Raw genomic sequence first — 27,500 nt, 5'->3', positions numbered from 1 at the left:
CAATAATAGGGATGAGTCGAGGCTTAAAAGGGGGTGTGGGGTTGTCAGCCTAGTATGCTGGGAGGGAGGGGGAGGGGGTAGGCCAAACCCCCCTACTGGGTCAATCAGTCAGTAAGCTGGTATTGAGGACACGCCCCCCCCCCCCCAACTCCACCCCCACCACCACCACCTGTTAGGTTTGTCACCAAGTCAATCAGTATAATAGTCAATGCCTTACCTTACGCTGTTAAAAATTTGCCGTAATAAAAACGGTAAAAGTCTTGGAATAAATGTTGCCAGGCATTTACCGTCCTAAAAACAAATATATTAACATACAGGAGTGATACTACGGTCACCAACCCGTAAAAGATAATATCAATGTAGGGTAAAAATTACGGTCGCCTATAATCTACTGAAATACGCTGAAAATAGTATATCTTTACAGAGAATTTCCGATTAAAATTACGGTCAGCATTAGCTCTTATAAGTTCTATTCGTTACAGGTTAATCTTACAATTTATAAATGAAAATCTGAAGTTTTTTCATGAAATAAACAAATGGTCATTTAATTTCTGTGAAAAATTATATAATTTAATGAACAAAAAAAACTCTCTGCTATATGATTCAACCGTTCATTTGATATACGCATAATATACACGCATGTATGCAATGAATTGATAAATAAAATATTGTTATTGAGAGTGACGCGGAAAAGGAAAGTATAGAGAGCTCAATTTTGTTAATTACAAGAGCTAATATTCATACTTCAGAGCTTTTTATCAAAAAATCCAGATACTACATGGCACAAAGCCGCTTGGCAAACTTGTATCAATTTTCCATGTAAATTTAGATTAAAAAAAAAAAAAACCTAAAGAAGAACTTAGTATACTCGTTTTATTTTTCAAATCGATTTCGAAAAGAGGATTCTTTTTCATCATAATGAATAAATGTTGATACATTACATCTCATTAATATATATATAATATATATATATATATATATATATATATATATATATATATATATATATATATATATATATACATACACACCCACGAAATTTATTTCTAAAGAGTTATAGTGATATTGTAACTTCTACTTTATGCGCCGTTGTAAAAACTTCAATAATAAGAAATAATGAATATTTCTTTAAATATATAAAGTCAAGAGTAAACTTTTACATCAGGAGCAACGATGTAAAATGAAATTTCCTAATCGTATAGATAGAAATAGAAAATTTCATACCTATATAAAACAAGTAAAGTGGAAATACAGTACATTTAAAATAAAAAATTTAAGATATACTTGATGTATTTGTAAAGAATGAACTAAGAATCTTCTTATTTTCAAATGTTGTATACGAATGTACACTGGTATGCATTGTCTTACAAGAAAATCTGAAACCATGAAAGATTTGCCTCTCCCTGTGATATTCTAGGTATTTTTATTTTGGTATTACTGGAAATCTAAATTGTAACCCCGGACACTTAGCTAAAACTTTTTTATCATATTCCTCCATGTTTTTTTAAATATAACTACATATGTATGAAAATATACATATATATTCATACATTTATATATATACATATACACCATAATACACGCGCACACACACACACACATATATATATATATATATATATATATATATATATATATATATATATATATATATATACGCAATACGTATGGAAAAAAATCTTCATCCCATAAAATTCTCGATAAAAAAAAGGGGGAGACTAATTAAGTAACACAAAACTATTGAATGAAATATTAGACATTCAATCAAACTTGTCATCCTAAAAACTTATCCTAACAACAGTACGACGCGATATGCCTCTATATCAGCTCGATATTCTCGGACGCCTTGGGCTGCAAGGCTGAACAACATTTCGGAGATGTCTCCAGTTCATTGGAAATTGCAGCGTCCGCTTTATTCCGATCGAAATAGGTCAAACAGAGATCCAGGATTACCACTTGGACGTCCAAGAGAAAGCCTAGACCATCAATTCCCAGCAGGGATTTACCGTTATGCAAAGCCTCCTGTGATTGGCTGAATAATTAGTCTGGCTTGTAAACACTCGCCCATTTCAAAATTCGAGGGTTGCCAGTTTCCCATTTTGCAGCAGTTTTAGCGCTAAGTAATTCTCTTATGAAATCCAGCTCGTTGGAAAAAAAAAGACATAATTAATCAACTCGCCATTATTCTCAATCTTCCAATTAGCCGAAATATGATCAGCTTTCCTGCCTCCACCGTAGGCTTAGAATTCCTGGTTGTGACGTCACTACGAGGATTACGTTCGTTTCCTGTAATTAATAACTAGTATGACATTTCCTCTCCGGATTTTCATATCCTTATTTTTTTTGCAGTTTTGTTGATTCCGGTGTAAAACGGAAGTTTTCCGTCATTACTTTTTATTAAAATGTCAATTGCCGGTAATTCTAATGTTTACATTTGTGTTGTAGCATTTGATTTTTGTATTACAGACGAGTTGAAGTTCCCTTCTCTCTCTCTCTCTCTCTCTCTCTCTCTCTCTCTCTCTCTCTCTCTCTCTCTCTCTCAATTGATATTTGAGTTATAGGAAATAATTTTCATGTTACTGTTCTTAAAATATTTTATTTTTCCTTGTTTCCTTTCCTCCTTCCTGTTGGAGCCCCTAGGCTTATAGCAATTTGCTTTTCCAACTAGGGTTGTAGCTTAATAATAATAATAATAATAATAATAATAATATTGACCTCTATAATTCTTTAGTGAGATTTTGCTTCTTTTCATTGGATATGTTCAGTTTTTAGTACTAAAAATTAGAGCGATCCAATAACTATGTTATGAGTAAATTAAAGATAATAAACCATTATTTCTAAACCTACTTAGACCATGAATATTATTTAACGATCCACACAGTATACTTCCTATCTCTGCAATTGTATATACCCTGGGTTTATGACTGATAAAAAAAAAAAAATTCCCAACCGATAAATGCCAATGTAAATGCTAACGCTGATTGTCTATTCTAAGAATTTATTATTTTTCCACTAATACTATTTTTCATTTTTATTCTTGGGGTATTATCGCTCTTCTGTAAAGGAGTTTATTATGCTTTTATACTTCCAATTGAAGGGAATGTTGCATCATTCTCTCTTTTTCGTCTTTCCAATTGCAATTTTTATTGTCGTATCTTTCCCTTTGCTTCTTTATGTCCTGCACTTTGCAGTAAGACTTGGAGGTAGGGTCATTTTACACAAGGAACTTCACTTGAGAGAAATCATGATGTCTAGTAGGCAGAGAGAGATTACAAATTAGATGCGGAGAGAAAAGGATTGCAAATCATATTGAACATTACTAACCTACGAAAGAATAATTGCAATGTCTTTGCAATTGAAAAAGGAGCAACCGTCTCCTTTTATGGCGGCTATGGATTTTCACAGTTTGGAGGCATATAAATCATAAATTAGTGTCAAACCATTATTTCAAGCACAGTACTGTACCAGCCTGTAATGTAAAAACTGAAGAGCTCAGTCTTTAAAAGCGGTTCTCATTTTGAAATATTTGTATCGAATCAAATCAGAACATTTTAAAATTTTATATATATATATATATATATATATATATATATATATATATATATATATATATATATATATATATATATATATATATTTAGCAACCTACAATCCTTTATTTTTCGTTATTCTATAGCCACCTCTCTCTCTCTCACTCTCTCTCTCTCTCTCTCTCTCTCTCTCTCTCTCTCTCTCTCTCTCTCTCCTTGGCGTTGTCGGTATCTCAGCTTCCATGCTGAAGATCCGCGTTCGAATCTTGGACCGGACGAGGAGGGAACATATGGGCACATTCTAAATAATTGAGTATGCCTCTGTTCACCTACGTAGGAAATTAAGTACCTAGTTGTTAGCCAACTGTTGCTGGGAGTAGCTAGAGTGGAAAGTGCATACTCAATCAAGACGAGAGATCTTCAATGAGGTAATTCTCATCCCACAGTGTTTTGAAGGTTTAAAGGTCAGTCGTGAATGGCAGAGGCAAGGGACAGTGACAATGCCCTACCACGATATTGCCCTGGAGACTGACCATATATGATCAGCGACCAATCCCCTTCTCCACCCAAGCCTTGGCCCAGGGAGAGGCAGGTAATGGCTGCCGATGACTGTCCCAAAGTCCCCATCCTTAGCTCACAAGGATGATGAGGTTGCAAAAACTACAAGAAACTGTCGACCTTGAGAGGGATTCGAACCCCAGTCCTTCAGATCTCCGAGCAGGGACGTTTCCAATAGGATACCCCAACCTTTCCTCACTTGGCTATTTTTCCCTGTTGGAGCCCTTGGGCTTATAGCATCCTGCTTTTTTTCACTTGGGTTGTAGCTTAGCTAATAATAATAATAATAATAATAATAATAATAATAATAATAATAATACCCATCTCTCATTTTTTAAAATAATAATAATAATAATAATAATAATAATAATAATAATAATAATAATAATACCCATTTCTCATTGTCTTTTTCACACATGCACACAACTATCTAAACCTTGTGAGAGTGTTTGAAAGTGTTTGTTTGGGGCAAACAACCAACAGTTTGTTTAACTCTTCCTTCAGAGCTTACAACGAACGCAGGAACGTGTCGGGGGGGGGGGGGGGGTACGAGGGAATCGTCTGCCTGGGGACGAGGGGAATCCTGGCCACCCCTGTTGAACAACATGTATAATCAGATCTGCATCCTTACAAGGGACATGGGACTGGAGAAGAGAGTTACCCTTGGTAGAGCTTCCAAGCGAAGCAGGAGTAGTGTGAAATAGTTTATGATTATGATTAATTTGAGTAAATTTATCGTGTATTTCTGTTTACTTTTCCTGTATAATAAATGGAACTTCTGTGCTAATTTCACATTTTGATTCAATAAAGGATTGGAAGTGGATGTATCTTGAAGTGAGTCTGTTGCAAATAAGGTTAGAGTTTTAAAGGTCACTCATGAATAGCAGAGGCAAGGGAAAATGGCATTGCCCTATTAAGCAGGACAATGCCCTAGAGACTGACCATATTATTATTATTATTATCATTATTATTATTACTTGCTAAGCTACAACCCTAGTTGGAAAAGCAGGATGCTATAAGCCCTGGGGCCCCAACAGGGAAAATAGCCCAGTGAGGAAAGGAAACAAGGAAAAAAATAAATATTTTAAAAAGAGTATTATTAAAATAAATATTTCCTAATATAAACTATATATATACAGTATATATATATATATATATATATATATATATATATATATATATATATGATCAGCACCCAAGCCCTTCTCTATCCAAACTGGGACCAGGGAGAGTCAGGCAATAACTGCTGATGACTCAGCAGATAGACATACAGGCTCCTCCAAAGCCCCCATCCTTAGCTCACAAGGATAGTAAGTTTGCAGTAACCAAAGAAACTAACGAGTTTGAGAGGGAATCGAACCCCATTCTGGCAATCACCATGCATGGACGTTACCAACAGGCCACCACAACCCTTAGGAAAAAAGATTTCAATGGCTACTTCAATTCATGTAAATAATTGAAAAGGGAACCATTTTTTTCTATTAATTTGATTGCTTCCATAATCTTTTTTCATTACTGTTCCCAACAAATAAACATTATATCAACAAATCAGTAACAAGAGAGTTGTAATTAATAATTAATTCAGGGGCGATTCTCTAAAACCTAGAGGCAAAATAATTTCGAATACGCTACTAATGAAAATTTTTAATAATTTTACCAACTTTGACTTATGCTTCTTTTGAGTATTGCTTTAAAATTCACATACCTTACAGGCGAAGACATTTTTTTTTCTACTTTTAGATTCTTAATTAACTAGACTTTCCCTTTCTGGATTAGAATAAAAAAAAAAAAAAGAGGGAATGTTATCGCTGGACTGTGAAAAGACTAATTAAGCTTTTATCTCTCTATGAAACAGCGAGAGAAATGCCAAAAATAGATATATGGCCCATAACTTGCTGTCTTTAATCTCATCTTGATGATGATTATTATTATTATTATTATTATTATTATTAGTTAACCTACAACATTAGTTGGAAAAGCAGGATGCTATAAGCCCAGGGGCCCCAACAGGGAAAATAGCTTAGTGAGGAAAGGAAACAAGGAAAAATAAGATAATTTGAGAACCGTAACAACATTAATATAAGCATTTCATTTATAAACTATAAAAAAAATTAACAAAACAAGAGGTTAATTTAGTATTCATTGCTAATCTCTAAAATGTTATTGCCAGTACCACTTTGAGTGAGAGGCTTCAAGAACTGTCCAAAAAGAACTTTTCATAATATTTTCTACGAACTTAAAACGTGAGGTTGGTACGTTTTAGGATGTGCATATTATTATTATTATTATTATTATTATTATTATTATTATTATCATTATTATTATTATTATTATTATTATTATTATTATTATTATTATTATTACAAGCTATTACTTTTCAAACAAGGGTTGTAGCTGAGCTAATAATAATAATAATAATAATAATAATAATAATAATAATAATAATAATTAAGAGGAAAGGGGCAGTACTGTTGGATGGAACCGAGTTGAGGATGGTAAGATGGATTGTTGGAACATCACTACTGGAAAGGAAAGACAGTCACGATATAAGAATGTGTTGTATATGTAATGTAAGAGATAAGGTTATGGAAACTAGTCCGAGGTATTATATCCATTATGCAAGTTGCATTAATTTTTTTATAATTCTGACCATCCTTTACATTCGGATCTTCCCGGACAGTTCCATCCTGTTCGTAATACTAGGTATGCAGTTAATTCTAATAGTAAGGCCTTCTCCATCATGAAGCTCAATACTACACAGTATTCTAGAAGTTTTATTCCAGCTGTGACCAAGTTGTGGAATGATCTTCCTAATCGGGTAGTTGAATCGGTAGTACTTCAAAAGTTCAAACTCCCAGCAATTTTTTTTTATGTTGAACAGGCTTACGTAAGTCCTTTTATAGTTTATATATCAAATATCTGTTTTAATATTGTTAATGTTTTAATAATATTTTATTTTTTATTTTTTATTTCTTTTTATATCGTTTATTTATTTCCTTATTTCCTTTCCTCACTGAGCTATTTTTCCCTGTTGGAGCTCTTGTGCTTATATCATCCTGCTTTTACAACTAGGGTTGTAGCTTAGCTAATAATAATAATAATAATAATAATAATAATAATAATAATAATAATAATAATAATAATGTAGGAAAAGGAACCAATCGGAGAGCAAAGAACATACTAATAATGTGGAGGAGTGTGGGACGTCGGCGGAACAGAAGGATGGATGTGGTGAGGCGTTATATAGGTGGGGTGGGACTGGGGAAAGATTATGCAAGGAACAGAAATAGGAGAACGTAAACTCGAGTGGCTGACCCTGCTATATATTGGGACTAATAAAGTCGCAAGAAGAGCAATAGTTGTATTAAACAATCATTTAGTTGTTGGTACTTATAAAATGAGTTGAATGCAAAACTTTTTTATAAGTTTTAGTAATTCTGATATTCGTGCCATTGAGAAAAGTTCTCAGTCGATATCTCTAGTTATCAATCTAGAAAACTAACAGTAATTTTCAGAATTTATTGATACTTTAACCTTTTATATCCAAATTTGGTTTAAAAGCATACATTTAAAGGTGGGCTGACATGATGAATGCATCTTCTTTCTATTAAAAACACAACAGAATCAAAGTGATTGGTTTTAGGTTTCATTAACAGCCGCGTTATTTTGTATTGGAGGTTTATTACCGGGTTTTGGGCCATTTATTTTCCCGCCATAAATGTGCGGTTCCGTTTCGGCGCTGGGCGGGAAGGATCTGTGACGTCACGCAGAGACTCCAGCGAGAAGGGATGAAATCAATCTAGATTTGCCAGAACAGAAGATTCTGTTTGTTGGAAAAGTGATTTTGTATCGATGGTTTGAAATGTTATGCATTGTAATGCCTTGCAGGTGTGTTGCAGCGGGGTGCTCGAATACAGTAAGTGAAAATATCTTCCTGTACTTTTTCCCAAAGGATGAATTTGTTAAGAAAACACGGGCTGAATGGGATGCCCAGCCAAACCTTGCGGCTTAAGAATCTTCATACTTTAATACATTACTTAAAAACAAATGGTCTCGTTTGGCCGCATTATGTTAACAACAACCACAAAATAATAATATTAATATTAGTAATTTCAATCATCATCATCATTATAACAACAACAGAATAATCCATAATAATGATTATACAAATAATTACAAGTACACTTACTTACATTACATTTCTAACCCCAGGTTACGAAATCCATCAATCAATCAAACATCTGCAGCTAGTCAAAAATGTTTAAAATTGTTTTTGCAATGGTGAAATTTGATATTTTCTCTTAATTTTCATATTCAATTTGAAAAATACAGTATTGTTTGATCGTCCTTCTCTCTCTCTCTCTCTCTCTCTCTCTCTCTCTCTCTCTCTCTCTCTCTCTCTCTCTCTCTCTCTCTCTCTCTCTCTCTCCATAGTGACATAAAAAGACTATCAAAATCTATCATCCTATTTCACCAACCTACATTGACGATGACATTATATCAAGAGATCTTACTAAAACCCCTGCCCTTACTAGCAGCACAGAAAGCTTGAGATTTAATATCAGCATTTCAATGTAGATTTATCCCCTTTATCTTTGTGCAAGCAGGATTTGCTAATCCAAGCTTGGAATAAGCATTCCTATTCCATATTCTCGGAATATGCATTCCTAGTTCTTTAGTCTTTCGCACGCATATCTAAAGCCTTCAGAATTAAAGGTTCATGGTGTTCCATGAATCAGTCATAAAGTGCTTTCCAGTTGATGCTCAAGATACAAAGGGACTTTTGATACTAGAGCAGTGTTGAGCAACTATACAAAATGTATTCCTCTAGAATAAGTATTACAAATTTTACAGAGATTTTTGTACGTGATTTACTAAGATGTGAATCTTTACGTGAAACGTAATGTACAAATACATTGTTTTTGAGGACCTTGGATATATTATCGATATAAAATATGTCAAACACGTTTTATACACTAACTCCAAGGATTAATATAAAAGTTGAATAATATTATGGCCTCTGGTTAGAATCCTCAACTTAAATAATGATTATTTCATATGAGACCTTAATAGAGACCAGAGGATGACTCCGGAAGAGAAATGATAGACGTTCAAGTGAAAGAAATAAGAAAAAAATTACTAAAAATCTCTCTCTCTCTCTCTCTCTCTCTCTCTCTCTCTCTCTCTCTCTCTCTCTCTCTCTCTCTCTCTCTCTCTCATACTTGTGTTCGTAAATTAGCACCATGTCTCTACTTTAAATCTTAATATATTATCCATTTAATTTATTTTCCTTAATTTCATCAATTTTATCTAATTATTTTCAGCTTATTATATTTCAGTGATATTTTATTCCTTCCTGCATAATAAATTACAAACATTTTAGTTCAAATACCTAAAATTAAGCAATATTCAACAGTCCACAATATTGCATGTTCTTTTATTATTCAATGCAGATTTTGTATAGATATATTTACTACGTGACATTCTATTTATTGCAGATTTTGTAGAGATGAATTTACTGTGTAATATTCTTCCCCGTATCTGAGAGTTCTATCCAGAAATACCTAGTGTGTTCTATTCCGTTATGATTTTTCTTTCTTTATGAAGAATTTTTTGCTTTATATCTCTTATTTCTTAATGGAAAAAATTCGAACTTCGTTGCTGTTTTACTGGTTAATTTCTTCATATAGTTCGTACTAATATGGTTACAAAATTGCTGATGACCGATCCTCTCTATCTGCTACATCGCTTTCGTTTACATCATCCAAATCAATAGAAAAATTGCACAAATATACTCTGTGTTCGTTGTCCGAATGCATTTTCACGTGGTTAGCCGATTGTAAACAGACCGGGTGGCCGAGTCACGTTGTCTCTAAATGACGTCACACTATGGCAGAGCAACCTCTACCAAATTTCGCGAGTATGGTTGAGGCCTATACCGGCAGGAGTAATTAATATTATCAATAAACGAAAATACGGCAAAGTGTTTATTAATATATGGCTCTGAGTCATGTTACTTTTGCCATGTCAGCCCACCTTTAAGCGTGTTGAATAATTGAAAAGATCCGTAAAAGCGACGAAAGTTATTTCTTGATTTATTTCAAAGCCAGGGACAAGTATTTTTATTTTTACATTTTAGACAGGAAATTTAGTCATTATTGCAGATCCCTCAGGATGGACGGAAGCGTTACAGAACCGATGGTATCCCGAGAAGAGTCAACTGAGTAACAGAAAATCAAGTCGAAATGAATTCCGTGAATGTCAGACCTCATTTGACCTTATACATTCTAGAGAGGTCGTTGTAAAAGACGCATTCATTTTCTTTTGGAATCAATTTTACGCTGCTTTGACGACAGTAAGGTTGATGCGTCGTCAGGAGTACTGGTGTGCTGGCTGGGTTCATTGGGGATAAAAAGTAAACTGGGAATTAACCGAGAATTCATATTTTTCATTCAAATTTTATTTTACTTTCTAACTCTTCTATTGGTGGGAAACGGGAAATACAGATGCACTCTCTCTCTCTCTCTCTCTCTCTCTCTCTCTCTCTCTCTCTCTCTCTCTCTCTCTCTCTCTCTCTCTCTCTCTCATATGATCAGATATATACGTACTTAGACGGAAGAATAAATGTTTATGACCATTGGGAACCTTCGAAAATCACAAGTTTCATATCAATTAAAAGAAAAATCAGACATGGAATTTATCAGGTTCATAAACGGTAGCATAAGTTTACAATTTATAGATGATGTTGAAACAAGTGAAAATCAGCAAGAAAAATAGTTTTAAAAATAAAAAGATTTTATTTCCAAATTAAACTGCAATTGTAATACTACTAATAACAGGATTCAGGAAAGGAAATATTGACTTCTATATCCACGTTTAATTTGGATTTGATATCCACGGTTAATTCCACTTCGATATCCAAAGTTAATTTGGCTTCGATATTAACGGTTAATTTGGCTTTGATATCCATGGTTAATTTGGCTTCGATATCCATATTTAATTTGGCTTCAATATCCACAGATAATTTGGCTTCGATATCAATGGTTAATTCGGCTTCGATACCCACGGTTGATTTGGCTTTGATATTAACAGTTAATTTGGCTTCGATATCTATGGTTAATTTGGCTTCAATATCAACGGTTAATTTGGCTTCGGTAGCCACGGTTAATTTGCCTTCAATATCAATAGTTAATTTGGCTTCAATATCCACAGTAAATTTGGCTTCGGTAGCCACGGTTAATTTAGCTTCAATATCATCGGTTAATTTGGCTTCAATATCCACGGTTAATTTAGCTTCAATATCATCGGTTAATTCGGCTTCAATATCAATGGTTAATTGGGCTTTGAGGTCCATGGTTAATTTGGCTTCGGTAGCCACGGTTTATTTGGCCTCAATTTCAATGGTTAATTCTGCTTCGATATCCATGGTTAATTCGGCTTCGATACCCACGGTTAATTTGGATTCAATATTCGCGGTTAATTTGGCTTCGATATCCACAGTTAATTTGGCTTTGATATCAATGATTGATTTGGCTTCAATATCCAGGGTTAATTTGGCTTTGTTATCCACGGTTAATTTGGCTTTGATATCCACGGTTAATTTGGTTTCAATATTCACGGTTAATTTGGCTTCAGTAGCCACGGTTTATTTGGCTTCAATTTCAATGGTTAATTCGGCTTCGATATCTACGGTTAATTTGGATTCGATATTCACGGTTAATTTGGCTTCAATATCCACAGTTAATTTGGCTTTGATATCAATGATTGATTCGGCTTCAATATCCAGGGTTAATTTGGCTTTGTTATCCACAGTTAACTTGGCTTTGATATCCACGGTTAATTTGGTTTCAATATTCACGGTTAATTTGGCTTCGGTAGCCACGGTTTATTTGGCTTCAATATCGATGGTTAATTCGTCTTCAATATCCACGGTTAATTCAGCTTTGGTAGCCACGATTAATTTGGCTTCACTATCAACGGTTAATTCGACTTCTATGTCCACGGTTAATTCGGCTTGGGTAGCCATGGTTAATTCGGGTTGGGTAGCCAAGGTTAATTCAGTTTGGGTAGCCACAGTTAATTTGGCTTCAATATCAAAGATTAATTCTTCTTCGATATCCACAATTAATTCGGCTTCAGTAGTCAAGGTTAATTTGGCTTCAATATCAATGGTTAATTTGGTTTCGATAACCACGGTTAATTCGGCTTCGGTAGCCACGGTTAATTTGACTTCAATACCGATGGTTAATTCGTCTTCGATATCCACAGTTAATTTGGCTTCAATATCAATGGTTAATTCAAATTCAATATTCACGGTTAATTCAGCTTTGGTAGCCACAGTTAATTTGGCTTCAATATCAATGGTAAATTCAATTTCGATATCCGCGGTTAATTCGGCTTCGATATTCACTGTTAATTTGAGTTCAATTTCGATGGTTAATTCTTCTTCGATATCCACGGTTAATTCATCTTCAATATCCAGGGTTAATTTGGCTTTAATATCCACGGTTAATTTGGTTTTGATATTTATGTATAATTCGGCTTCGGTAGCCACGGTTAATTTGGCTCCAATATCAATGGTTAATATTTCTTCGATATCCACGGTCAATTCAGCTTCGGTAGCCACGGTTAATTTGGCTTCAATATTAATGGTTAATTCGGTTTCGATATCCACGGTTAATTCTACTTGGGTAGCCACTGTTAATTCAGCTTCAATAACAACGGTTAATTTGGCTTTAATATCCACGGTTAATTTGGTTTTGATATTCATGGGTAATTTGGTTTCAGTAGCCACGGTTAATTTGGCTTCAATATCAATAGTTAATTTGTCTTAGATATCCTAGGTCAATTCAGCTTCGGTAGCCACGGTTAATTTGGCTTCAATATCAATGGTTAATTCGGCTTCGATATCCACGGTTAATTTGACTTGGGTACCCACTGTTAATTCGGCTTCAATATCAATGATTAATTCTTCTTCGGTAGCCACGGTTAATTAGGCTTCAATATTCATGGTTAATTCGGATTCGATATCCACGGTTAATTTGACTTGGGTACCCACTGTTAATTTGGCTTCAATATCAATGATTAATTCTTCTTCGATATCCCCAGTTAATTCGGCTTCGGTAGCCACGGTTAATTTGGCTTCAATGTTAATGGTTAATTCGGCTTCGATATCCACGGTTAATTTGACTTGGGTACCCACTGTTAATATGGTTTCAATATCAATGATTAATTCTTCTTCGATATCCACGGTTAATTTGGCTTCGGTAGCCACGCTTAATTTGGCTTCCATATTCATGGTTAATTCGGCTTCGATATCCACGGTTAATTTGACTTGGTTACCCACTGTTAATTTGGCTTCAATATCAATGATTGATTCTTCTTCGATATCCACGGGTAATTCGGCTTCAGTAACCACGGTTAATTTGGCTTCAATACTAATGGTTAATTCGGCTTCGATATCCACAGTTAATTCGACTTACGTAGCCACTGTTAATTTGGCTTCAATATCAATGGTTAATATGTCTTCGTTATCCACGGTCAATTCAGCTTCGGTAGCCACGGTTAATTTGGCTTCAATATTAATGGTTAACTTGGCTTCAATATCCGCGGTTAATTCGACTTGGGTACCCACTGTTAATTTGGCTTCAATATCAATGGTTAATTCATCTTCGATAACCATGGTTAATTTGGCTTTAATATCCACGGTTAATTTGGTTTTGATATTCATGGGTAATTTGGCTTCGGTAGCCACGGTTAATTTGGCTTCAATATCAATGGTTAATATGTCTTCGATATCTCCGGGCAATTCAGCTTCGGTAGCCACGGTTAATTTGGCTTCAATATCAATGGTTAATTCGGCTTCGATATCCACGGTTAATTCGACTTGGGTAGCCACTGTTAATTTGGCTTCAATATCAATGGTTAATTCGTCTTCGATAACCACGGTTAATTTGGCTTTAATATCTACGGTTAATTCGGTTTTGATATTCATGGGTAATTTGGCTTCGGTAGCCACGGTTAATTTCGCTTCAATATCAATAGTTAATTCGGCTTCGATATCCACAGTTAATTTGACTTGGATACCCACTGTTAATTTGGCTTCAATATCAATGATTAATTCTTCTTCGATATCCACGGTTAATTCGGCTTCAAAACATGGTTAATTTGGCTTCAATATCAATGGGTAATTCAGCTTCGATATCCACGGTTAATTCGACTTCGGTATCCTCAATTAATCTGGCTTCAATATCAATGGTTAATTCGGCTTCGATATCCAAGGTTAATTCAGCTTCTATAACCACGGTTAATTCGGCTTCGATATCCATGGTTAATTCAGCTTCGATATCCAAGGTTAATTCAGCTTCTATAACCACGGTTAATTCGGCTTCGATATCCATGGTTTACTTGGCTTCGATATTTACGGTTTATTTGTCTTCGTTATCCACGGTTTATTTGGCTTCAATACCCACGGTAAATTCGGTTTCGATATCCACGGTTTATTTGTCTTCGATATCCACGGTTTATTTGGCTTCAATATCCACGGTTTATTTGGCTTTGATATCCACGCTTAGTTCAGCTTCGATATCCACGGTTTATTTGGCTTCGATATCCACGATTGATTCGGCCTCGATATCCACGGTTTATTTGGCTTCGATACCCACGGTTAATTCGGCTTCGATATCCACGGTTTACTTGGCTTCGATATCCACGGTTTATTTGGCTTTGATATCCACGCTTAATTCGGCTTCGATATTCACGGTTTATTTGGCTTCGATATCCACGCTTAATTCGGCTTCGATATCCACTTTTTATTTGGCTTCGATATCCACGCTTAATTCGGCTTCAATATCCAAGGTTTATTTGGCTTCGATATCCACGCTTAATTCGGCTTCAATATCCAAGGTTTATTTGGCTTCGATATCCACGCTTAATTCGGCTTCGATATCCACGGTTTATTTGGCTTCGATATCTACGGTTAATGATGAAATTTGAAACTTGAGCAAAAATATGATCTCATATTATAATATAGGAAGTAATACGACCAAAAAATTAAATCCTTTAGACTCTTTCATTAACTTATAATGCATGTTATTGAAATGGCGTAAATGCCTGACTGAGGTGCGACAGAGATATATCAAGTAGTGTACAAGGGAGGTGGCAATGAGCTACAAGGAGATAGGTTTGTTTCTATTAAGAAAAAAAAAACGTGTCTTCGAATCCAACCAATAAATATTAGATAATAAACACACTTTATAACAGCATACGAGATATATATATATATATATATATATATATATATATATATATATATATATATATATATATATAAGTGTGTACTCAGATGTATAAATGTGTATATAAGTTTATATAAACAATATATATATATATATATATATATATACATATATATATATATATACATATATATATACATATATATATATATATACATATATACTGCATATATATATATATATATATATATATATATATATATACATATGTGTGTGTACTCAGATGTATAAATGTGTATATAAGTTTATGTATACAATATATATATATATATATATATACACATATACTATATATATATATATATATACTGTATATATATAAAGTATATATATATATATACATACACATATACAGTATATATATATACATATATATATATATATATATATATATATATATATATATGTATATATATATACAGTATATACATATATATATCTCCTACATGAAAACATCTCCAAAATGAAAGTGAAAAGTTAGTGTTACTACTCTATGACAAACATGGTTGAATGAACTATAAATAATAGAACAAGAACAGTGTTAACAAAAGAGGTATTAGTAACATAAATTTATTTCATTTTCATTATCAAAACAAGTAAGTATCTAAAGAGTTGAACAAGAACAAAAAGCCAGAAAAATAAAAGGAGTAGAAACATTCCACAAGAAAAATATAAATCTTGACCCACTGAGAGGGATTAAGGTCAAGTATCAGAGTGGTGAAAATATAACTTAAGACTTCTATTAAATGTGTCTTGAATACATAATATTCATTCATATTCAGCTATTACAACGAACGTCAAAGAAAAGACAGATCCAATCAACTAAAGAGCAAATAGAATAAATAAATGTATTACCCACAGTATTGTGTATATATATATATATATATATATATATATATATATATTGAGATAGATAGATAGATAGATAGATCTATATGTATATATATACATTATATATATATATATATGTGTGTGTGTGTGTGTGTATGTATATATCGCTTTTCTTAACAGGCAATAATTACTGCCACAATGATCTTTTGACAACGTAATCATGGATGAACCCTTGTGGTGTAAAGTTCCTAGCATTAGTAGCTTCAAACACCTACAGTATATAGCTTAGTAATCAGCAGCACCTCGAAACCCGTTACATATATTACACCATTCATTCCTATCTTGCATACACTCTTGCTCATCCTGGATATCAAATTCCTTCTTTTATTTTCTTCACAAACCAAACTGTAATTCGTGATGGAAAAACAAATCAAGTTACTAACAATGTTGAATGAATAATTAGAGTTCTCTTGCTTGAGGGTATACTCGGGCACACAAATCTATCTTATTTCTCTTCCTCTTGTTTTGCTCAAGTTTTTATAGTTTACATAGGAGATATTTATTTTAATGTTGTTACTGTTCTTAAAATATTTTAATTTTCCTTGTTTCCTTTTCTCACTGAGCTATTTTCCCCGTTGGAGCCCCTAGGCTTATAGCATTCTGCTTTTCCAACTAGGGTTGTAGCTTAACAGGTAATAATAATAACAATAATAGAAATATCTTGGTAGGAGACCCTCCTTCAAACAGGTGGAGTTGAATACTATTGCTGCATCGGCAGAATTCAATTTCTTGTCCAATTTCTCAATTCTACGGACAATTTTCTTTTCAGGGTTGCTACATTCAGCTAGCAAGTTGGCGAAGTTCATCAGGTGGGTGAAGAATACAATTCAGGTTTAGGCTGGATGTAATTAATACAAGTACAAGTAATACTCGAAAATTACAACAGGTAAAGTTAGGAGTGGATTGCAACGCAATCCACTCCTAACTTTACCTGTTGTAATTTTCGAGTATTACTTGTACTTGTATTAATTACATCCAGCCTAAACCTGAATTGTATTCTTCACCCACCTGATGAACTTCGCCAACTTGCTAGCTGAATGTAGCAACCCTGAAAAGAAAATTGTCCGTAGAATTGAGAAATTGGACAAGAAATTGAATTCTGACGATGCAGCAATAATAATAATAATAATAATAATAATAATAATAATAATAATAATAATAATAATAATAATAATAAAAAGTTAAAAGAAACTACTCAATAAAATAGTGGTTGCATCAATTATAAACTGAAGTTTTAACTGATTGACTTGAAAGATTACAGCCTGGATAAAGCATCTTGATTCTTGAATGATGTATAGTAATAAGCCCTACTGGAAAAAAGAGGCTGTTAGAACTGACTGCATACCTAATACTTTTTTGTGAATGGTACAGTCTAGGAAAATCTCAGAGCAAAGTATGACCAGTGTTATGAGGAAAGCTCTATAAACATGCGCAGCGATAATGAACAACAGATACGGGATAATTAATTTATCAGACTCCAGGTTTTGTCTATCATTTTAAAGTAAAATAAAATACCCAAAACAGACAGGAACCCAAAAATCTTTTATAAATGTACCGATTTTTACGTGCAATTGAAAAATAAACTGATATGTTTCTCAAAGCTGAATTGGCAATCAAGGTCACCTAGAATTTGAAATCACTTAAATATATAAAAATAAATATCAATGAAAAGATGGGGGAATCTAATGTCCTTGACTTATTGACAATCATCCTTTTAGTTTTGTTTGAGTTTAATTTCATCCTCTCATAATTTACACAATGCGGTAATTTCGGCTAGATATCTGCTAGAATATTCAGCAATCACATGTAGGCACTTAGGAGGTTTGATCCATACATAAACTATCTTATCATCTCCATAAGAAGAAAGATTATTTCCAATCCTCATCTGTATATAATGTATGAGGAAATGGAAAGAACTCTTCCCTGAGGAACACCAGAGATCCCATTATTTTAGGCACTATGGTGCTCATCAACAACTACTCTTAACAATTTGTTCGTTAAATACTCAATGGTAAACAAAGAAAGATCCACGAACTCCCATTGTTTGAATATGTAGACGAGGGACTAATGATTTCTGCACAACTGAACATTTTTAGATCACAAATAAGAACTTTTTTGCGAAAGACAAACTGTAAACATGTAAAAAGATTATTACTTTCAGCAAATTAATTCATAAGTTTTACCAACAGATGTTCAAAACCTTTAGGTAATAATTATGAGAGTTACAGACGTTGGGTGGTAATCAGCAGGGCTACAGCCACTGCTACCACAGTTAGTTACCTAAGGGAGTAACGTTAAAACCTTTCCAGTAAATGCAAGAAGAGCCTATTCTCGCTAACTTGTAAAATATGACAGAACGCTTAGGGGCAGGAAAAAGACCAAGAGACCTTGATACTCTACAAGAATCAAGGTCAAGTAAAAGATTTTGTATCTATAGGACCAAAAACTGAAACACTGTTTTTGGTTCATAAAAACAAGACAGAAAGATTGAGTAACTCATGGATATCCTTACTATAAAACATGTTAACTAAAAGTACTGGATTTTTCCTTTGGACAGTGAGTGACAGAGAGTTGTGATTTAAGTAAAAGAGGAATTGTCTAGTCAACACCAAAATGGTGGAGATTTTTTCAGCCAATCATGTTACTGAGTTATACGAGAAAGCATTCATTTACCATTCAAATTATACCCATCTTCATCTGAAGCATGAACTCTATGAGATACAGGTCTTAACTGAGTATGGCTATTCCAAGTGAAATCTGATCTATTTCTGTTTCAGAAATGATAAACCTCTTTTTTATCCCACTTACGATCGTCACTGAAACATGCTTTGTCCTTTATATGGTTATTAAACACACCAAAAGGAACGCGATTAATACTGATATTGACAAAATTTATATTTGAAAGAACAAGACGCACATCTTATTACAACTGTAAGCAGCCTATATGCCAAAGCATCCTAGTCTGCTTGAGATATTGAATCAATCTTAGAATACGTATGACACATCGAGGTTAGATTGCTCATTCCTAATTACTAGAGAAATTGAATCATGATTAGAATTAACAATTATATATTTTCTAGTACAATTTAGGGACATAAAAGTGAGCTGCCAATATCAACTTTTTGTGTATACTTAACAGTTCTTCCTTTCTTTAAATCAGAAGTTTCTATCGCTAACTGTCCAAAAGAAAAAGCAATTCTTCTGGCTGATGTGTTTGATAGTATACAGAACGATGATAAACTTTTGATTGAAAAAGCAAGATAGAATACAGAAGTATTGATATAGAAGGATTATTTTTGGTCTACACGAGGATAATGGTGTATGTACGAAGTGTTTCTTTTGAAACATTTGTATGAAAATTTTGAAAGTATAGTGAAAATACTGTATGCGAGTTACTTTTAGCTAAATAATTTTCCTTATAGTATCGACAATAATACAATGCTGAGGTTATTGTGAGCATGATACATTCATGATAATTTGTTCGGCATGATAAAACGTTTTTCGTGATATAAAATAATTTACGTCACAATTTGTAGAAAAGATATTAACTAGTTTAATGCAAAAGGACTTCTGAGTTAAGAATGCGTTAAATTTTCATGACTGTTCAACATCCTCATGTGTGTAGAATGATGCAAAATGTAAGACAAGATGTGGGATAAGATGATGGGTAATGAAAACAGTTCCAATAACCTGATGTTTGCAGAAGATAAAGTTCTGGTTACAGATAGTAAACTAGAGAGGCACTCAGTCGAGCGCAGACCTTCGCCACGGCAGCTTATTTCTCAACCTTTAGTTAGATCTTGACCATCACCGTTGACCTTAACATGTATTAATTGGGGTTTATTTTCATAAACTAATATATGAACCAATTTTGAAGTCTGCGACAACGCTGTCCAAATTCATGGCTTATTACGTGAATTGGACATTTTGCTTAACCGTGACCTTGACCTTCAAAAATGCAATCATTTCAAATTTCTTACATAACAGTTAATCCATGCAAGTTTCATTACGATTAAAATTGTGGCCAGGAAGCTGTTCATAAACAAACACACACACAAATCATAACCTCCTTTCAACTTCGTTGGCGGAGGTAATAAAGACTAAAGGGACTAGTGATAGATTTTGTAAATGTTTGCAAAAGGAAAACCATGACAACAAGGGTTATGAGGATGAATGGAAACCAGGAACATGAAGCGATTATTGTTAATTCAGAGCAGGGTAGCATAGAAGCTATGTATTTGAAAAGACATTTTGAATTACAGATTCTTGATAAACATAAAATGAGAGAGTAGGTGAGCCATAGGAAAGGAAGTATGCCAAAATTTGAGATAGCTTGTAATGCCCACAGACTGGATGAAAGATTTCCTGAGCTAACTCTCTTAAAGAAATATGGTATAAAAAAAATTGAAAGGTTGAGAAATGTGAAAAATATAGGACTGGCAAATTGGTAAGCATGTGAGAGGCTGGATCAGAAGGTTAGTAGTGGTTTGGTCGTGTGGAAAGATTTCAGAATAATGAGTTGGTAAAAATAGTGTATATACACAATGCAGAAGTATTAGGAGGAAGGAAGAGATGAAAATGTATGAAGGTCTAGAACTCTAGATAGATCTCATTAAAATGTATTAAAAAGGAAAAAATTATAGTTGGGAAGCAGAAAAAACCGCACAAGATAGAAGTGAACGGTACAGTGCGTGTCGGTTAATGACCAATCAGTGAAGGTGTACGAGAAGCTAATGCTCTGGAAGTTTTCTTTACACATATATACACACACATGCATACACACACTAACACACACATGTATATATATATATATATATATATATATATATATATATATGTATATATATATATATATATATACAGTATATATATATATACATACATACATATATGTATGTGTGTGCGTGTGTATCTGTGTTATGTATATGCAAAATAACCACAAGGAAATGAAAATAGGAATATAGGATTAAGACCTGACCAGTTTCGTGATACTTCTGAAGAAATGTCATGAAACTAGTCATGACCTGATCCTATATTTTCATTGTAATCATTTTGCATCTGAGCATCACGTTTCCTGTGATTTATACATATGCATGACACAATATATATATATATATATATATATATATATATATATATATATATATATATACATATATATATATATATATATATATATATATACATACATATACATATATATGCGTGTATACGAGTGTATGTCTGTGTATATATATGTGTAAAGAAAACTTCCAGAGCATTATAGATCGACTTTCCTCGAACCACTTACTATAACATATTTTACTATACAGGATGCTGCGAAATAAAATTTTTTTAAAAAAATGGCATTTTTCCACGTATTTTTTGGACGCAGACGTCACCAAATAGCCGAAATTCGGTGATTTGCAACCCGATACCCCATATCCATATTAGGTACGGAAAAGCAGAAATGTACGATAGTTGATTTATATGAGAAAAAGCTGAATATTGAAATACACAGTAATACAAAAGTAAACTTATTTTGCGGACACCATTAGAAACAACGGAGAAGAATATCTTGAGTTGCGAAGAGATAAACCTTATGATTATGATGAAGGATGCTGAACGTTAGACTAGGGATTTTGGTTGTAAGTGAGCGGCTTGGGGTTAATATGGTGCTGATAACCCTATGTTTTATATTAAACGAGCGTACGCAACCCGGCTAAATATTTAGATATATATACACATACGCGCATACAAACAGATTCAAGCCTTCAGCGTAACACGAAAAAAATATATATATATATATATATATATATATATATATATATATATATATATATATATATATATATATATATATATATATATATATAGTCGGACACTTGCTCTTTATCATACAGGAGAGATGAAAAGAGAGAATTATATAATGTTTCCCAAAGAGTTTGAAAATTTAAAGAGCAAAAGTGGCTGGTTTTGCTTTTTACTTGAATATACATGTAAGTGATAAAGATAAATATGGTGGAATTGGTTAGGTGTGGAATGACTGGAGTAAACGTGGATTAAAATAAAAAAAAAAAAAAGAAATGTTGGAATGAGTTCTGGATAGGGCTTGATTGCTGGAAATATTTTCTCTTTAGTACGTTTTATAAAGATAAAATGAATGATAAAATAATTGCGAAGAAAGATATGTGTTAGCTCACACTAGATGAAGATGGTTTATAAATATATATAGTGGAGAGAATATCGTAAGAATAAAACTTATATTAAGTATACTTAGTTATGAGCATAACACGAGTTTGATCTATAAAGTAAGACAAATAACAGAAAGTTGAATGGTAGAAATATTATTAGGGGTGGGTATCTGAAGGATGGACTAGTGAGAGGATTTCAATAAAGGGAAAACCTACAAGGGACACATATGGTCTCAGAAGAAGGATACAGTATATATGAATTGATAGCAATTTTGTTTTTAGATTATTTTTTTTATTTTTCATGTTAATTTATTGGAAGTTTATCATACGAAATGTTTGTGTAATAAATGCTTTTGAAAAATAAAATTGTATACAGTATAAATCATATCCCCTTCTGAGTGGGGATACCTTAACGTGGTGAAAGGGTTTGTGTATCGCCGTGATAAGCAAAGTTGTACTACAGTCAAATTTTTTTAGTGAGGCAGATTTGCACCGACTCGCAGGGGTGCCCTTTTAGCTCGGAAAAGTTTCCTGATCGCTGATTTGTTGGACAAGAATATTCTAACCAATCAGCGATCAGGAAACTTGCCCTTTTAGCTCGGAAAAGTTTCCTGATCGCTGCTTGGTTGGACAAGAATATTCTAACCAATCAGCGATCAGGAAACTTTTCCGAGCTAAAAGGCCACCGCTGCGAGTCAGTGCAAATGTGCCTCATTAAAAAAAATTAAGTTTGTCAGGGCCACCCACACAAGGTTAATTTGCTGTGAGTCAAACCAGAGACATGACTAAGTACATGTCTGAGGCCATTGTCCTGCAGTGGCCTACAAACAGATGCATTTGCACATATATATATATATATATATATATATATATATATATATATATATATATATATATAAATATATATATATGAATATATATATATATATATATATATATATATATATATATATATATATATATATATATATATATATAATATATACATATACCTGAGGAGGTTTTGTTTTTCATAGGAATTAAACTTATTTTACGTGTAAATGTTATTAAAGTTATAATATTTATGTTAGTTTATGTCTAGAAAAGAAACGCGTCTATTGTTGATAGCTATCGTTATAAAGACGACACTACTGAAATTAATAGATCAATACATCAATATTGGTACTCTCTGCCTTGCCTTCCTGAACATTCACCTCTTCATTGTTTTACTGCCATCCATAACATTCAATTGGATATGTTATACGAGCCAACATCTTTTGCGGCTTACAAACCCGCATTCAAACTTTGCGAGTATTTCAAGACACTTTATTTTTACTGTCACTAATCACAACTCCATCACCAGAAAACTATATCTCTTCCAAATATCATCCTTGGAGAATCTCTTCTTCCTGACAGAGAGAGAGAGAGAGAGAGAGAGAGAGAGAGAGAGAGAGAGAGAGAGAGAGAGAGAGAGAGAGAGAGAGATGTATATCAGCAGATATCAGCTGCTGCACTGTTTTTGCTTGTTTATTCAAAAGAAACAATTATTATTGCTATCTCATGGGGAAGAGAGAGTAGTCATACCCTGTCCCTGGTGAAATGGGGTACACTGAAAGGTACATTCATAAAATGACACTCCCCATTTAGTTCATATCACTGCTCTATTTACTAGATTTCTGTATTACATACAGTTGGACGCACAATTTCCTGGCACGCCTCTTTCTGAAGTGCACCCTCTCACACCTTTACTGCACGGCGAGTAAACAAAAAGGTAGCGTAGGGAGAGATGGCGGAGGCTGTGGGCCGGGCTACACAAAGGAACTCACCACTCAGTAATTATGTAGCAGGGTGCACCTCCTGAGAGCGAGGTGTACCAGGAATTCCTGTGTCCAACTGTACATAAACTGGAAATTTTGGAAATAATAAGCGATAACTTAATTTTTTTGAGATTATATTACATAATTATAGTACTTTGAAGGGAGAAGGTCAAAAGGGAGGTAGGCTTTTGAAGGATGACAGGAAAAGAACAGCCACAAATACACACATCAAAAGGATATAATTAATTAACAATGCAAGACTGTGAAATTTGGCTTCATGGGGGACACTTAATTTGACGGAAATAAACCAAAAGTTCAAAATAATGTTTGAAAATAATTTTCTTTTTTTTCCTTTCTTAATATTTTCCAGATTAATGTTACTGCCTCCAATTTATTTCTTTCACACGCGTGATGATTAATAAAATATCTTAATTATTATTATTATTATTATTATTATTATTATTATTATTATTATCATCATCATTATTATTATAAAGGAATATTCCCTATGTACTTTGATATATTGAAACAATAAGGTTCGAACCCCAGTATAGCAAAACCTGATGATATATCGCGTCCTCATTACTCCGGCTATTCTGTCCTATTTGTTATTAACAAGCTTCCTCATTGCAAGTCATTATAAAAGACTATGGGGCTGCGTATGGTAATTATGATGTACCCAGGTTCCATTGTGTAGCGAAATAGCAGCTGTTGTTTGAGTCCGTTGTTAATAGTATTTTAATGGAGTTTATACAGACAGGATTATCATATATTCCTCCCTGAGAAATAAATGATTTTTGTCATTTTTTCATTATTTTGAAAGTAATAAAATGTCTAATTATTTAGATAGATATGCACACACAGATTCAACCCTTCCCACCCCTATCCCCTTTCCTTACTACAACCCGTTGGTTTGGCAATTTGTGGGAGAGTGGTTTCCGAGTGTACCTCTCGAAGAACCCCTTTTCACCAGGGTATGACTACACTTCTCTCCCCTCGGAGCGTTACAGGAGAGAAATGATATATATACATACATACATACATATATATATATATATATATGTATATATATACAGTATACATATATACACACACACACACACACATATATATATATATATATATATATATATATATATAATCATATATATAGAATATAAATATTTAATGCATATATATATACACATACATACATACATACAGTATATATACATTATATATATATATATAATCATATATATAGAGTATAAATATTTAATGCATATATATATACACATACATACATACATACAGTATATATACATTATATATATATATATATATATATATATATATATATACACCGGTATACATATATATATATATATATATATATATATATATATATATATACATATACATATTCAAACACTTACTTTTTATATGGGGGAGCTTTATTCCACACTTTTTCTATATTATTATGCATACTGATAAGCATCCATTCTAGAATGCTCAAGTTTAAATCATTTGGTTAATATCATCTGTAAACAATATAATTATAAGGCCCCTAAATAGCTTTCAGCTGTAAAAAGTGTCTTTGTTTACAGACAACAAAATAACACGCTTTTTGATCATCATAATTATGACGTATGAACGGTGCGTTTTGTTTTTAACTAAATATTTGTTGTAAAACTTCAAGTGTATTGTGGTAAACATTATGTTGACAGAATTTCCACACATGAAGTTAATCTAACTGGAAAATAAATCATATATTTGTTTGGACCATTTCCATTCATTGTATATGAGATGGTTTTAAGAGTAAAAATGCGCTTTTTGTTGGTCCTGTAGTCTCTCTTCGAATTTTTTACCAGCCATTAATTCTTATAATGGCATTATAACTAAATTATAAAAAAAATTCATATATTACTTGAATTTTTTTCTGACTAGATAATCTCTCTCTCTCTCTCTCTCTCTCTCTCTCTCTCTCTCTCTCTCTCTCTCTCTCTCTCTCTCTCTCTCTCTCTCTCTGCCATATGCTTGATTCTAATGTCATGGATAAAATTTCTTATAAATCCTGAAGTACAGTATTTGGTCATACATTTTCGTGTAATAAAATCAAACCTCTTTTTTTTTTTTTTTTTCTTGTTCATCACATATCTTGTTTTGGTTTTATTCTCACGGATATTTCTCATTTTTATTTGTCATTTTCGTTTAAATCCTCACTAAAGTGAGATTCTTATACCACTTCACTCTCCTCATACAAAACGCAATTCCTTATGTTTATTTTACATTAGAAGCAAATTGCCAAGGATATTCTTTTCCACTTAAAGGTGTAGTGTTGTCTGGTGGTCTTGCTCTTACAAAAGGGAAGCCTTATGCTCTTATTAGGGGACTATTGTACAATGGCTTCATAAACATAGGGACATTATGGTTTTTTTAATCTTTCAACTTTACTTTAGACTTTATATTTGTGGCGTAATATTCTCGATTACTTTTCCGGGGAATATCTTGTGTCCATTTTATTCAAAGTAAAGGATTGTTTTACCTTATATTGTCTGAAAAGTGATTCATTTAAGTTACTTATTTGGTATTCTTTTTTCGCGCCTATTAACACTTTTGGTGTCTTCGATTTTCCTGGTGGTCTATCCTGTTTAATCTATATATTATGAAGAAACCTTTTTTTCTGACATTTACTTCAATAATAGTTTCTGCAACTTCCAACTCTGCCTCCTTGGTTAAAAATAGGTCTACAAATCATACAGCATAGCTTTTCTTATCCCCTCCTTATAAAGCCTTCCCTTTTAAACTTGCTGATGTCTTTTTTGTTCTGTACCACATCTGATACTCTTCTCCAGCCATTAAACTTATTTTAAATTCGCTTCTTCACCTCCCATCGCATCCACCATCCTTTCAGATATAGTCAATACTTTTGTCATAATAATCATTATCCTAATTATCAGTCCAGCCGCAACCCTAATTAGAAAGCAAAATACTACAAGCCCAAATTACCCAACAGGGCAAGGAGTCCAGTGCGGAATGTTATAAGATGAATTAAAGAATAAACTATAAAAGATAGCATATCAAGTTGAACTCCTAGTTTCTTTGATTTTGGTGGCGCCTGAATTGTTCAGGGCAGTACCTGCTCTGCCGTCAATATGCTCAGAATTAAGACATTTAGAGCCATAGAATGATTTAAGAGATGACCCGTGCCACAGAGAATGTCTTTTGATGTTTAAAACCAATATGAGCAAATGTATATATATATATATATATATA

General features: G+C 33.2%; 4 protein-coding genes across 5 annotated transcripts in view; all 4 read right to left on the bottom strand.

The window, feature by feature from the left end:
* The window catches only part of DAT (Sodium-dependent dopamine transporter), a 285,224-nt gene that overhangs the window by 234,685 nt on the left and 23,039 nt on the right, over window positions 1–27,500 (bottom strand). The window lies entirely within an intron of this gene.
* On the bottom strand, window positions 10,918–11,442 carry LOC137644801 (germ cell nuclear acidic protein-like). The gene has a single exon (XM_068377697.1). The coding sequence runs from the start codon at window positions 11,440–11,442 to the stop codon at window positions 10,918–10,920; it is 525 nt and encodes a 174-aa protein (XP_068233798.1).
* LOC137644800 (A-kinase anchor protein 5-like) lies at window positions 11,974–12,858 on the bottom strand. The gene has a single exon (XM_068377696.1). It carries the CDS (start codon window positions 12,856–12,858, stop codon window positions 11,974–11,976), a length of 885 nt encoding a protein of 294 aa, XP_068233797.1.
* On the bottom strand, window positions 13,081–14,082 carry LOC137644798 (A-kinase anchor protein 5-like). Its single transcript, XM_068377695.1, has 2 exons — window positions 13,571–14,082; window positions 13,081–13,525 (listed from the first exon to the last, which is right to left on the bottom strand). Exons 1-2 carry the CDS (start codon window positions 14,080–14,082, stop codon window positions 13,081–13,083), a joined length of 957 nt encoding a protein of 318 aa, XP_068233796.1.

Source organism: Palaemon carinicauda, chromosome 8, assembly GCF_036898095.1.
Source record: "Palaemon carinicauda isolate YSFRI2023 chromosome 8, ASM3689809v2, whole genome shotgun sequence".
NCBI classification, from domain to species: Eukaryota; Metazoa; Arthropoda; class Malacostraca; order Decapoda; family Palaemonidae; genus Palaemon; species Palaemon carinicauda.
This window is presented reverse-complemented; position numbering and strand designations above follow the sequence as displayed.

Excerpts from the sequence above, each read along its gene's own strand:
- LOC137644801 (XM_068377697.1), bottom strand. The coding sequence starts at position 11,442 with ATGGACCTCAAAGCCCAATTAACCATTGATATTGAAGCCGAATTAACC.
- LOC137644800 (XM_068377696.1), bottom strand. The coding sequence starts at position 12,858 with ATGAATATCAAAACCAAATTAACCGTGGATATTAAAGCCAAATTAACC.
- LOC137644798 (XM_068377695.1), bottom strand. The coding sequence starts at position 14,082 with ATGAATATCAAAACCGAATTAACCGTAGATATTAAAGCCAAATTAACC. Across the intron at positions 13,526-13,570 it reads GCCAAATTAACAGTGGCTAC|TATTGAAGCCAAATTAACCG; the intron begins GTAAGTCGAATT and ends ATTAACCATTAG.